The following is a 13,071-nucleotide window of genomic DNA, read 5'->3' on the forward strand; positions in this document are numbered from 1 at the left end:
TTTGTTTGAGGAATTTCTAGGTTGTCACATTCACTTGTGTACATTTTAGTGATGAGGCATTGAATGTTCCACGATATCATTACAATATTGCATCGCTTATCAGGGTTGAAGTTTGGACACATTTTAAATCAGCTTTCAGTTAAACTTCATACTTTACATGGCTTTCTCTACCAGGAATGTGTGAAGAAGGTATGACGGAGGCTTTTCCTCACCTGTGCATTTGTCACGCCTTTGCTCTTTTTGACTTAGACCCCATCACAAAGGTTTTTGTGACGTGTTACCAACTCGTATCATGTGAAAACCAATTTTGTTATACTTTATGCCTTCTTTAGCTACAGATAGTGGAAAAGAAATTCGAAACACCAATGTGAAGTCACTTAATAGGGTGTTGCACTGTTGGGCCGCAATGTACAGTGTTTATGCATTTTGAAATCGAGTCCACCAGCATCTGAAATTCTTCAGGAGGAATGCGGCACCATTCTTCCACGAGAAAGTCAATCAACTAACACCTGTTTGATGGAGGTGGAAAACGCTGTTTCAGGTGTCATTCCAGAATATCCCATAAATGCTCGATTGGGTTCAGAACTGGTGACTGATAAGGCCATGACACATGGATAACATCAGTGGCATGCTCATGAAACCATTGGGTGACCACACGTGCTCTGTGGATGGGGCATTGTCTTCATGGAAGACACCCCTCCTGGCAAGAAAGAAATACTGCAACATGGGGTGAAGATGATCACTCGGTACCATTAACTAGTGATTGGCATTGACCTTTCCTTCTAAGGGAATGACTGCACCCAAACCATGCCAGGAAAATGTACCCCATGATATTACAAAACCACCAGAACCCTTCACTGTTGGAACGAGCCACTTAGGGTTGAAGAGTTCTGAAGGTTGGCGCCACCACATGTGCACTTGTCCATTTGGCGAGAACATGGTGAAGGATGATTCATCTGACCTTATCACCACTGCTCGGAAGTCCATTGTCTGTGCTCACAAATATGCATTGCTCGGTGTGATGAGTGGTTTGTGTACTGTAACCTGACTATGGTATCCCACTCTGTGGAGTTCTTGGCGGACCGTTTTGTTATGAAACTGGCTGCTCACGCCCCAGATTGAAATTTACAGTCAATTGATCTGCAGTTGCTTGTTTGCTTTGCCCTGCACTTCAAATGAATGCACGGATATCACGATCCTGGAGTTCGTGCTTTCGTCCACTGTTGCCCTTTGCTGATGATGTCTTTCCCTCGGAGTTCTGTGTCGACATCACCTTGGACACCATTGCTCAGGAAACAGCATGGTGAACTGTCTGTCACTGAAGCTCCTGCCAAATGCACCCCAACAATCACCCCTGAGGTTTCCTCTTGCAGCCATGCTAGCCATAATTATAGACAACCAGGCCTGTGCAGCATTTTTATACGTGACCCTAAGCATGCTGGGATGTTATTTGCTTTATTAACACAAGGGCCACACCTATGTGGAAGCCATTACCTTCAATTATACTTTCTGTCCTTCATTTCCCTAGGTGTTCCCTTTTTTGTCCACTTCTTGTGTTGCCATTTCACATTGGCATTTATTATCTTTTCTTTGGTGACTTCATTGTTCGTGTTAAATAGAAGTGCATTGTGCTGACTTCATTGTTCCTGCTAAATAGCAGTGCATTGTGCTGACTAAACAATCTGAAACCAGAGCACTGACTGCAGAGAACACTGAAAGTGAAAAAGATCCATGGATTTGTGTCATTCGCTTGTTTTTTAAATTAATTTTGAAGTACTGTATACAACAGTGGTAGCCTTAGTGGTTCAGACAATGAACTGGCATCACATAGGCAGGTGGTGTGTTCAAATCTACTTTTAAACAATACATTTTTGGCAAATAGGTTGTGCTGGAGCTTAACAGTGGCAGTCTTGTAATGTGCAGTGTCATAAACTCCAATGTGCAAAGTGAATCGTTTTATTTCAGTAAAACACTCACAGAAATGAACTCGAGAGTTACCCCATATTGTCTCATTGAGAAAAAAGACACGGGAAGGGTCTTTTCAAGTCTGGCTTTGCGTTTCCGAGCACGATCTATATTTGCTTTGTTCATGAAACTCCAATAAAAGGCGTGACAGTATCCATAGGAATCTGATGTGTCAAATGGAACAGTCCAGAGCTGAACCTTCTGTCAAGTTTTCATTCATTCTTTTTATTGTCAATGTGAAATGTGGAAATTTTTCATTTCAAAAATGGTGCATCACATCCTTTTCCCATAAAACATGTGAATTGAATTTTGCACAAATGGCAGTCAAAAACGACAGCGCAAGGTAAGTGGAGCATGAAGGCGAAGGCCTGGACGAATAAAATAAAAACGATTATGAAGTGGGTGTGATGAATCCCGCATTATCCTGTGAACCTTCAACACCACGTTCATCATAAAAATGTACAAAACGAGGGAAGGTTTGCCCATATTCCATGTTGGGCAATCTTCCTGAGTCTTTCCAATTTCTTAACATTTTCTTTTGACAAATTACCCAATGTGCATATCAAATTTAAAGAAGGAAAACTTTGAATCAAGAACTGATAGAAAATAACTAAAATGTTATTATCGACGTGGAGAAATTGACTATTTGGGAGCGATCTTCTCAGAGAAACTGATTTTTAGAATGATCTTCTCGGAGAAACTGACCATTTTGGAACAATGTTCTCGGAGAAACTGACGATTTTGGAACGATCTTTGAGAAAATGATGCAATAACCAAACTGATCTTTTGAACGAAGTTAGCTCCTATGGTTGCATTGCTTGCTAGCGCCGCCATTTTTTTTTTCCAAATCTTGCTGTCACTCCACTCTCAGAGCATGCGGCAAATTTGATTGGCCAAGACGGAGCAAAATCCTTTCCAAGTACTGCTAAAATGAATGTTTGTGGAAGTGAAAACAAGGCATTTGTGTTCTAGTGTTAAAATATACAATTCAATTGAAATAAAATAAACGTTTTAAAGGCTGTATTAAAAAGAAACGAACCAAATTGGATGTTTACCACCGATGATGTGCACCCTCTTTTACACCACCTTATTTAACACATCATATTAGTTCTTCGTGCCTGCCAGACCAACTGAAGCAATATTGCTTTACTGTGAGTGTGCATGAGCACTCGGGACGAAATTACATGCAATTTGCCAAATTCAGAGCCAAAGTACTGCGAAACTGTAGGTTTGTGTTATATAGTGTTCAGAATATAACATTCAATCCAAATGAAGTCATTCCTCGATGATAAACTGACATTTGTCAGACAGAGTGAGCCAATTGCTTAACCCCACTTTGCGCTACACATGTGGAGTAATGGTACTTTTCTAAAAGTTGTACACTCAAAAACTTGCAAACACTCATTTACAACATTTGCTTTTTTAACCTCTACCACCGAACATGGATGGAGGTTGTGTTTTCACCCCTGTCTGTCTGTTTGTTACTTGATGAATTTTTTTTTCATCAAGTATGTTTGTTTTGTAGCATCTGTCCGTCTGTCTGTCTGTCTTTGTCACACGAATTTTGGCCACAGTTTTCAAGCAATCATTCTGAATTTTTCGTGTGTGTCTGTAGGTGACGGGCCAAAGACAGCAACGCTTAACTTTGGTGCATATCCGAATCCGGATACTAGAATTTTAAAAGTGATTTTTCACCATTGAGAGATAGGGCGAAACACAATATATAGCATAATATCTCAAAAGGTTATGGATCGATTCTGACGAAACTTGGTGGACAGATTTGGTATGTGACGAGGGCGATTAGATTCATTTTTGGTGAAGATCCAAATCCAGATTCCAGGATTATTTGATTTTTAAGTGATTCTTCACCATTGAGAGATTGGGCTAAAAATGATATTGCATGATATCTCAAAAAGTTGTGGACAGATTTTAATGAAACTTGGTGAACATGTTGGATATGTGACGAGGACAAATTGATTCAATTTGGTGAAGATCCGGATCCGAGAATTTTTTTTAAGTGTCTCTTCACCATTGAGAGATGGGGCCAAAAACTATGTATTGCATAATATCTCAAAACATTGACGAGTTATGACAAAACGAGGTTCATGAGTTGGTGAGGTGACGAGAACAAGCCGATTCGATGTTGGTTAAGGTCCGGATTCAGATCCGACTTGTCAGTGGGATACAAAATGTAAACAGTTCAACCTGGTGGAGGTATGCGCCCCACTGAGTGCTGTTCAGTTAGGCAAAGTGTCAATCTAGGAGTGATTTATTTATTTATTTATTTTGAATTTGTAACTTGTGAAAATCAAAGATTTTTCAAATATATTAGTTGGTCTTGTGCTTTATTCTGTCTACCTGTCTGTCTATCTCTTTGTATGTCCATCGCCTGCAGATTACAATTTCAAACTGATCTTCATGAAATTTAACCACATGGTAGAGTTTGTCATAAGCAAGAAGCCTGGTGTTTTTGAGGTCAAGAGGTCAACATAGGCCAAAATTCAACAACTTTGTCAAATTTCTAAAATTGTCAATTTTTATCCGATGGATTAGAAATTTGAAAAGGTTTGCATATCAGGTCACTGAATTCAACCACCAATTATGCTTGAGGTCAACTTCGGCCAAAAGGTTAAAATAGGCCAAAGATCAACAACTTCGGTGAGATTTCTACAATCCTAAATTTTCATCCGATTGACTTGAAATTTGTAGAGGATTTATATTTCAGATCATTGATTTCAACCAGCCAATTATTTTTGAGGTCACCAATAAACCAAAAGGTCAACATAGGCCAAATGTCAATAACTTAGGTGCAATTTCTAAAATCCTTAATTTTAATCCCACACTTGAAATTTGAAGAGGATTTACATAATCAGGTCACTGAATTCAACGAACGAGTATTTTTGAGGTCAATATAGGCCAAAATATCGACCTCGACTAAATTTCTAAAACTGGCAATTTTCACCCGATTGATTTGAAATTTGAAGAGGAGTTGCATATTTAATCATTTAATTCAACCACCAATTATTTTTAAGGTCAAATTTGTTTTCTGGATTTCGCAAATATCATGCTATGCACATCTTTCTTGTTTGTTTGTGAACAGAGTATCTTAAAAAGTTGTGGACGGATTCGCACAAAATTTGGGAGAGAGCTTGGGGATGTGACGAGGAAGAATTGGTTTGATTTTGGTGCAGATCCGAATCCGGATTCCGATAATTTTTCAGTAATTCTTCACCATTGAGTGATTGGGCTAAAAACGACATCACGCACGACATCTCAAAAAATTATGGACAGATTCGGATGAAACTTGGCGGCTAAGTTGGTTCGGTGACGAGAACAAACATTAAATTTTAGTTCAGGTCTGAATCCAGATCCAGCCTATCAGTGGGATACAAAACGTAAACTAATCAACCTGGTGGAGGTGTGCACTCTACCCAGTGGCTGTTCTAGTTAACTCTGCAACACATTAGGTTAAATAATAACTGGATAGTTGAAGGCCATATACATATGTCACATGCTTAAAAATGACAAGTGTGGACAATTTTACTCCGTGTCTATGAGTCCCTCAAGCCCCTATTATTTTTCTCCCTTTGTCATCCTACAACTCCCTATACCCTTCCTTTTCTGCACAATCCTCTTCATTTCGTTCATTTTGTTGATTCCACATTCCCGTTTTTGTATAGGTAATGTGTAGGTAACGGCCATTAGAATAGTGAAGAATTGTGAAAAAAATTATCTTATCTGAATCCGGATCTTTACCAAAATTGAATCAATTCGTCCTTGTCACACACCCAACCTGTCCACCAACTTTCATTCGAATCCATCCACAACTTTTTGAGATATCCTGTTCACAGACAGACAGGGGTGAAAACATAACCTCTATGCACCTTTGGTGGTACAGGTAAAAAGGTCAGCCGAAAGGTTCAGTCTGGTGAGGTGGAAGCAAGCAGATCGATCGTGTCAAATATGGAACATATATATGTACAGCATATAAAATGCACTACTCATGAGCCATGAAGCCCATTGAAGGGTCTCACATGCTGCTGTTTATATTCTCTCTGCTACATAATGGTTTATCACTTTTTGCTTCAGACTATTTGCTGTATAATTTCCAATGGAGGGAAGAAATTATGAATGTTACATTTTTCTCTTGTTGATGTATTTGCATTAAAAACACAGCCAGTTTTGACAATATCACATTCCTTGTATTATTTCAAAATCCCTTTTGCAGTTCATAATTTTGTACTAGTGTGTTTGTGAATAATTATGGTGTATGGCGAAAACAACAACGATGATTTGTAAATCTAAAGGAAATGTTTCCAGAGCATCGGAAAGGCTCTTTATACAGACGATGAACAACACTGGAACCAATACAATACCATGCCATGGGGCACTCCGACCTCCACCGGAAGAGAGGGTTCCATGACAGCATGACCATGACTGTGCGAGTGCAGTCAGAAAGTCAGGGATGAAGGTAGCCTTGTTTGCCACAGTTCGTTAGCTTGATAAGCAGAGCAAGGTTCCATATGATATGTCGAATGCCTAAGATTTATCCAAGTCAATGATGCTGACCTCTTGTCCATTGCTTTTCGACAGTACTTCGAGATATGTCCAGTGAGACGGCCCAAACGTCGGTACCACGAGATATGTCCAGAGACATGGCCCTGACAGCTAGAATGCTGATGTATCCAAGTCGATGATGCTGACCTCTTGTCCATTGCTGATAGAGGAGCAGCAGAATTTTCAGAGATGTGACTCGAATAGAATCCAAACTATTGTTTCGATATCAGGCGATGTGAAAAAAGGAACGACTTTACATCAGCAGTAACGATCATGGATTATTTGACTTTGTTGATGATTGAAAGTTGTTAATAGCAATTGCCGTATTGGGCTCGGATTCAATTCTGAATTCAACCCGTTAGTTGCATCTTTTCTGAGACACGGGTGTACCCGCTGATGCAGTTCCCCCTTTCCATTTGAAATTTGCTCAAGGCGCTGCTGATAACACCTCTTCGCTAAAGAGAGGTGAGTTATCACTAGCACTCTGGCCAAATTGGGATGTTTCGCATCCACCACAATGCTAGCAGATGGGCGCCCAGTAAACATCCATCCGAGAGATTTCACCCTGCGTGTGAAACACCACCATGACAGGTTTTAGCTGGGCCGATATTCCAACCCAAGCTAGAAAGCTCAGAAGTGAGTTGGTGTACCTCTAGGCCATCCTGGCAGCCCATTGCCAACATGACCAAGCAGGACAGGCAGATTGCATTCTTCTTGATGGTCTTTCATAGGCCATATGGGTTTCTCTCAATACTCATGTAACGTTAATACTCAGGCTGATAGGATGGCCGAGAGGAACGCCACTCACCTCCAAGTTGTCTGGTTTGGGTTCCAATTTCGACCCAGCTATAAACTAAATGTCATCACAGTGTTTCACAGGCAGGGTGATCCATCAATGTGTGTGTCGTCCTTCGGGTGGACGTGAAATGGATGTTCCTCCTGGCAGCATTGGTTAGTGGATGTTTAAGATCCCACAGTGTCCTTTGTGGAGTCGGCGCGCTATTGCTGGTACCATGGCCAAATTACAAATTTCTGCCCTAACCAGCAGAGGGCATTGCTTCAATGACACAGTCATGCCCTCTGGCAATGATGCTACACCGCAGCCTTGTACCACATATGAACGAAAATTAATACTCCGACATTTTAGTTTAGCTGTTTTTCATCAACCGAAAATTCAAATCCTTAAAACAGCCAAAAGGAAAGAGATCAGAGTTGTATACATATGCACATTGGGAAAGTAAAGGCAGGGGAGAAAATAAAAAAATAAAAAAGTGACAGAAGTGGGAAAGGTGGGCACGGTGGTTCAAAAATGAGGACTCAGTGGTTCAAAAATAAGGACAGGTCAACAGACAGTGCTGCTTCGGTACTGGAGGTCAACAGTCGTCTGGGTTGTCCCTGGGTAGTCATGGATTCACTGGATCATTGGGAGTGTGGTGCCTGCCGGTACCTATGCAGGAGGACGAAAGTCCGAGTCTTCAGGTCCTTGGTGCTTCCAGTCTTGCTCTACGGATGTGAGACTTGGACTCTGACAAAGGATCTGAGAGAAAAACTTAACTCCTTCGGTACCAAGTCTCTTTGGAGAATCATTGGCTATCATTAGTCAGACTTTGTGCCCAGCAAGCGGTTGCTTAGAGAAACTCTTTGGTACATCACTGGTGATGAAGGTTGTGGTCAAGTCTCATCGTTATTATGTGTGTGGTTTTCGGAGAAGAAAGCAAATGCAAATACATCTTTTGGGGGAACCCCTCCCCATTGTAACATACCAAATATAATTTTAGCCAAGTTTGGTCAAAATCCCATCAGCAGTTTCAGAGGAGAAGTTGGAAATGTTTAGGGACTGACTGAAGGATGGATGACACGCCATCCCATAAGTTCCCTGGAACTACGTTCCAGGTGAGCTAAGAAGCAGTATTTAACAAGTAGCGGTACATTCAAAGTACACTGCCTCCGTGCCAAATAGATAACAAATCCTCAAGCATGTGACATCGCCGGGGCGCCTTCGGTGCCTGGCGATGTCACGTTGCAGCACATGGAGTCAGAAATGGGAGGGAGCAGTGTACAATAATTGATTGATTAATTGTATAATTAAAATAAATCAATAATAATCATAAAATAATTACTTTCTCAATCAATTGCCGAATAGCATACCTAAACAACCACTGTTTCATCCGAATCGCTAACTTTTTGAAAATAATGTATTTGATTGAAAAATGAATAATTAATCGATTAATTGATGAATCAATCAATCAAAAGTACCCTTTACTTCTCACAAATCCTGGGGGGGTTTTTTTTTGGGGGGGGGGGGTTCACGTCTAAAGCATTTTCTCCGAAAAAAATTTTATGGTCGGTACCCATAGCAAGTAGGTACCGTTAAAACTTTGACCTATTTTGACCTTTTGGCCTTTGTTGACCTCATAAATAATTGGCTGGTTGAATTCAGTGACCTGAAATATAAATCCTCTTCAAATTTCAAGTCGATCCGATAAAAATTGAGGATTTTATAAATCTCACCTAAGTTGTTGAACTTTGGCCTATATTGACCTTTTGACCTCAAAAATAATAGGCTTCTTCCTTATGCCTAACTCTACCATGTGGTGAAGTTTCGTGAAGATCGGTTAAAATGAGATCTGTTGGCGAAAAACAGACAAACAAACAGAATGAAAAATCGTGCTCCGCACGACACTTGGCGAATTAGGTGACCTTTCCGTGTGGTGGTCCAAGCTGTAATGTCATGGAATGTGTGGTGTTTATTTGTTTGTACATTAATAAAATGACGCGACGTCACAAATAACAATTATCAGGTGCACGTTGTAATGGTAACCGCAGCAGATTGAAAATTTTCACAACTCATTTAAAGCCACCATGTGACATTCAACAACTTATCATCGGTGCTTGTTGCCTTCATTCTGATCGTAGAAAATATTTGAAAATACCTTGGAACATTGCTTTTCAACCATCTTTACGATCCCGTTATCAGGTTTGAAATATGTTGTAAAACAAAAAAAAAATATTATTTGTGTGTTTTTCATGTTTTGGGTGACCCTGACCTTGACCTTGGGTCAATTCCGATCAAACTTTGTACACATGTTAATATTACATGCATAAATGGACAGTACAAGTTTCAATATAATAAGTGCAAAACTGTTTGAGAAATAGCCATGTGTAATTCACAAAATTCCCCATTGGTTTATAATGGGCGATAATATAAAGTGATGCAGAATCCAGATCCTGATCTTGAACATCACCAAAAGTCACATATCTTTTTGCACCGTGGATTTCTATCAGCTGTTAAAATTTCATCCAAATCGGTTAAGAATTGTGACCTGTAGAACGAATAGAATTTTTTTAAATCACGCCAATAGCTAAAAACTTTGACGTCATATGCTTGTGAAAACTGTGCATAATTTGTACTAACATGCATTTTAAAACATTTAGATATTCCATTGAAGTTTGTTTTGGCGTCAACAGGAAGTCGCTACGACTTCCGGTTACTGAGTTATGTTCAAAAGCTTGTTTTCACCTTTTTTTGACGTAACGTCGTGACGTTAAGTGTGATTATGACATGATTTGATCCCAGACTATTTCAGCAAGATTGGCTATCACGTGTTAAAATTTGAGAACGATTGCTTCAGTAGTTTCGGCTGCACACGAGCGTAACTATTTTTACAAAATGACGTCAATAGGCAAAACTTTGACGTCATACGCTTGCGAAAACTATGCGTAATTTGTAATAAGATGCATTTAGTAATCATTTAGATATTTGAATGAAGTTTAATTTGGCGTCAACCCGAAGTCGCTACGACTTCCGGTCATTACAACTGTCCAAAAATATGTTTTCACGTTGTGTGACGTCACGTTGCGACGTCACGTTGCGACGTTTAGTCCGAGTAAGACGGGGTTTGGACGCGGACCGTCTCAGCTGGATTGCCTATCATGTGTAAAATTTTAAGAACGACTGCTCCAGCCATTTGGGCTGTAGACGACCGGACAAACAAACAAACCAACAAACGGAACAGACCAACATACTTGACAAAATCGAAGATTTCGCCAAGTAATAACAAAAGCTACTGACCAATATAGTTGAAAAATCTTCGATTTTCTAAGGAACAAGAAAGAAAACAGAGTGAAAATTGCATTCTCCCTTTCTTCGGCACCTGGGGATGACGTCATTCATCACCTGGATATGGAAAGTCCAAATGCCCCTGTAAACAATCCAAAGTGAATCCCTGGTTCTCTTGTAGTTTTATGTTTTATTGTAATTGAAAACCTATCATCACAAAGAATGATCTCATTACTGTAAATGTGATCGAAAGGCAGTCTTGACACAGCTCATAGTTCATGATACAGGAAAGGCATAACAGTTCATTATAAATTTAATGAATGAAGCAAATGTTACTTGTTATAAAGGATTTAAAAAGGCGTCCATGATGGGTAAAACGTTCAAGGGTTCGGGTTTTCATGTGACTTGCGGTTCTGCCAAACGTGTCCGTTTTAACCACCTATGTGATGGAAATGCAGGGGAAACGGGTTCATTGGGACATCCTTTATTGGCCAATGCTATGAGCTGGCACTTAACACATCACCACTTAATATTATTTCAATTGCTAAGAATAGCTGCTCCAGCGGATGTGCTTATACACTGCATTCTCCTCCATATTATGTGCATTCTCCCCCACACACTGAAATGTCGGTTCAAGTTCTTTCCCTGGAATCTTTTAACTTTACCAGTATAAAAGCCACAAACTACCGTAATTTATTTTTCTCTAATTACAAAAACAGTCAGAATGATCGAACCCAATAGTAACCTGGAAGCATGTTACATCAGCCACTGAACAACAAACATTTGAAAGAGACCGTGGCTTCAGTTGGAAACAAAATATTCTGAAAGTCCATGTGGATGTGGTTTCACATAGTTATGCGACCGAACCCAAACACCAAGTACAACCATGAATGATCTGCCTGTGCCATGTTTGCTTTTGCAGTTGAGTGTTTCCATGTGGCATCAGTTGAGCGGTTTATTTTACCTTGTATTGTGTTCACCCATTAGTGCGTATAGCATCGTCCGACTGCACCATGTTTAGTTTACATTTTGAGATTGGGATCAAGTGGGAAGAGGCAAGGTTGAGTATGTTGCCCATGAGGGAGCATAGGGGCAGGGAAAAGACAGAAGCCCACAATTTAGCAGAGACTTCATATTCCACGTGTTTCCTGCTCTATGCATGAGGGGTGCGGAGAGGAGGAGGAGGAGGAGGGGGGAGGTCTCTGCACAACAGTTCCTCCCCTCTCGAGTCCTGGTGAATCAAACCGTTTTGTAGAATGATCCACTAATGAATCGTCAACAGAAAAAAAGGAATTAATTTGATGTATTTTAAAATGTTATTCTAAACAGTGTAATTTGAATTGTAGAAAATTTGGTAATAAGTGCATTTGAAATTTATCTTGTATTCATAATACCAGTGTAGTTGGTTTTGCAGGAACGTCATGCAATTGTGTTGAGCACCAGAGATGACTGTAATCACCTTGGATTTGCACAGGGGGGTCCTCTCAAGTTGTGGTGAGGTTAATGATGTACCTTACCTGCATTTTTGTGCACCTTGAAACACTGTTACCATGCCTCGGTCCCCTTCTGTTCCACACTGTCAATTGAAAAATACTCAGATATCGCTTTGTCGAGACTTAGAAATGTTTAAATTCTCACTGAGTGATTCAACCCTATCTGCAGTATTCACCATCATTCTTCACACGACTTACATCATGCATTTTGGGTAAGCAGGACTCGTCTGTCATCTCACATAACCCCAAGGTTCATGGTACTCTTTTGGTGACTGTGCAAAATTATGGACTTTTCATCAGGAATCGCTCTTTGTTCATGGCAATGATAGAAGTTTGTATTACACACAATATTCCTTTGATATTACATGAGTTGTATTTCCTCAGCTATGCTAGTTTGGAAACTAAAACTTGTGTCGCACATCCTTTGGCATACCTCATCGGTGGTGTGATCTCATGTTTTTTTAAAGTAACGTTTTCACTTAAACCGAACAAAGCTGGACGCTGCATGTGCATACATTGACAAATTATAATAAAAACATAGTGCAATATTGTTTAAAGCTAACCACACTATTGCTTTCTCTCAAACTTCATACAAAACATCAACAACATGAGTACAAAAGCTCCAACCCTAAAACATGGCTCAACCATTCCAAAATACGAGTACAGCCTCCTACATCCCCATCTGTTCTGCATGGGAACTGCTGTGGCCGAGACGCATTTTTCTTTTTCGTTCCTTTGAAGATTCTCTGTTCCTTCGTTGCTTCCGCTGCCTGCCTCGACCATTTCTCCTTCGTTGCAGCCTTTGATCCCAGCGCTGAAAGTATACAGAATGGAATGGAACAAAGGTCAAACAAATACACAACTGAATAACTGCACTAAACTAGGCGAGTTCATAAACACCTTACCTAGTGCAGTCTTGAGAAAAAGGACATGGGAAGGGTCTTTACAACTCTTACTTTGCCGAATTCTGAGCACAATCTATATTTCCTACGAGTC

General features: G+C 40.1%; 2 protein-coding genes across 4 annotated transcripts in view; one reads left to right on the plus strand and one right to left on the minus strand.

Moving 5' to 3' along the window:
- Positions 1 to 13,071, plus strand: part of DNAJC10 (DnaJ heat shock protein family (Hsp40) member C10) — a 235,117-nt gene that overhangs the window by 146,188 nt on the left and 75,858 nt on the right. The window lies entirely within an intron of this gene.
- Positions 10,753 to 13,071, minus strand: part of LOC147029291 (secreted frizzled-related protein 3-like) — a 101,401-nt gene continuing 99,082 nt past the window's right edge. For 2 of the 3 annotated variants that reach the window (XM_085872234.1, XM_085872235.1), the window contains one exon: positions 10,753 to 12,889. In XM_085872234.1, coding sequence (XP_085728360.1) covers positions 12,643 to 12,889 — 247 coding nt within the window. In that variant the 3' untranslated portion in view covers positions 10,753 to 12,642. The remainder of the gene's footprint in view (positions 12,890 to 13,071) is intronic. The other variant, XR_015055856.1, reaches the window with a different exon arrangement.

This window comes from Eptatretus burgeri, chromosome 3, assembly GCF_056783735.1.
Source record: "Eptatretus burgeri isolate ZD-2024b chromosome 3, Ebu_testis_v1, whole genome shotgun sequence".
Classification (NCBI taxonomy): domain Eukaryota; kingdom Metazoa; phylum Chordata; class Myxini; order Myxiniformes; family Myxinidae; genus Eptatretus; species Eptatretus burgeri.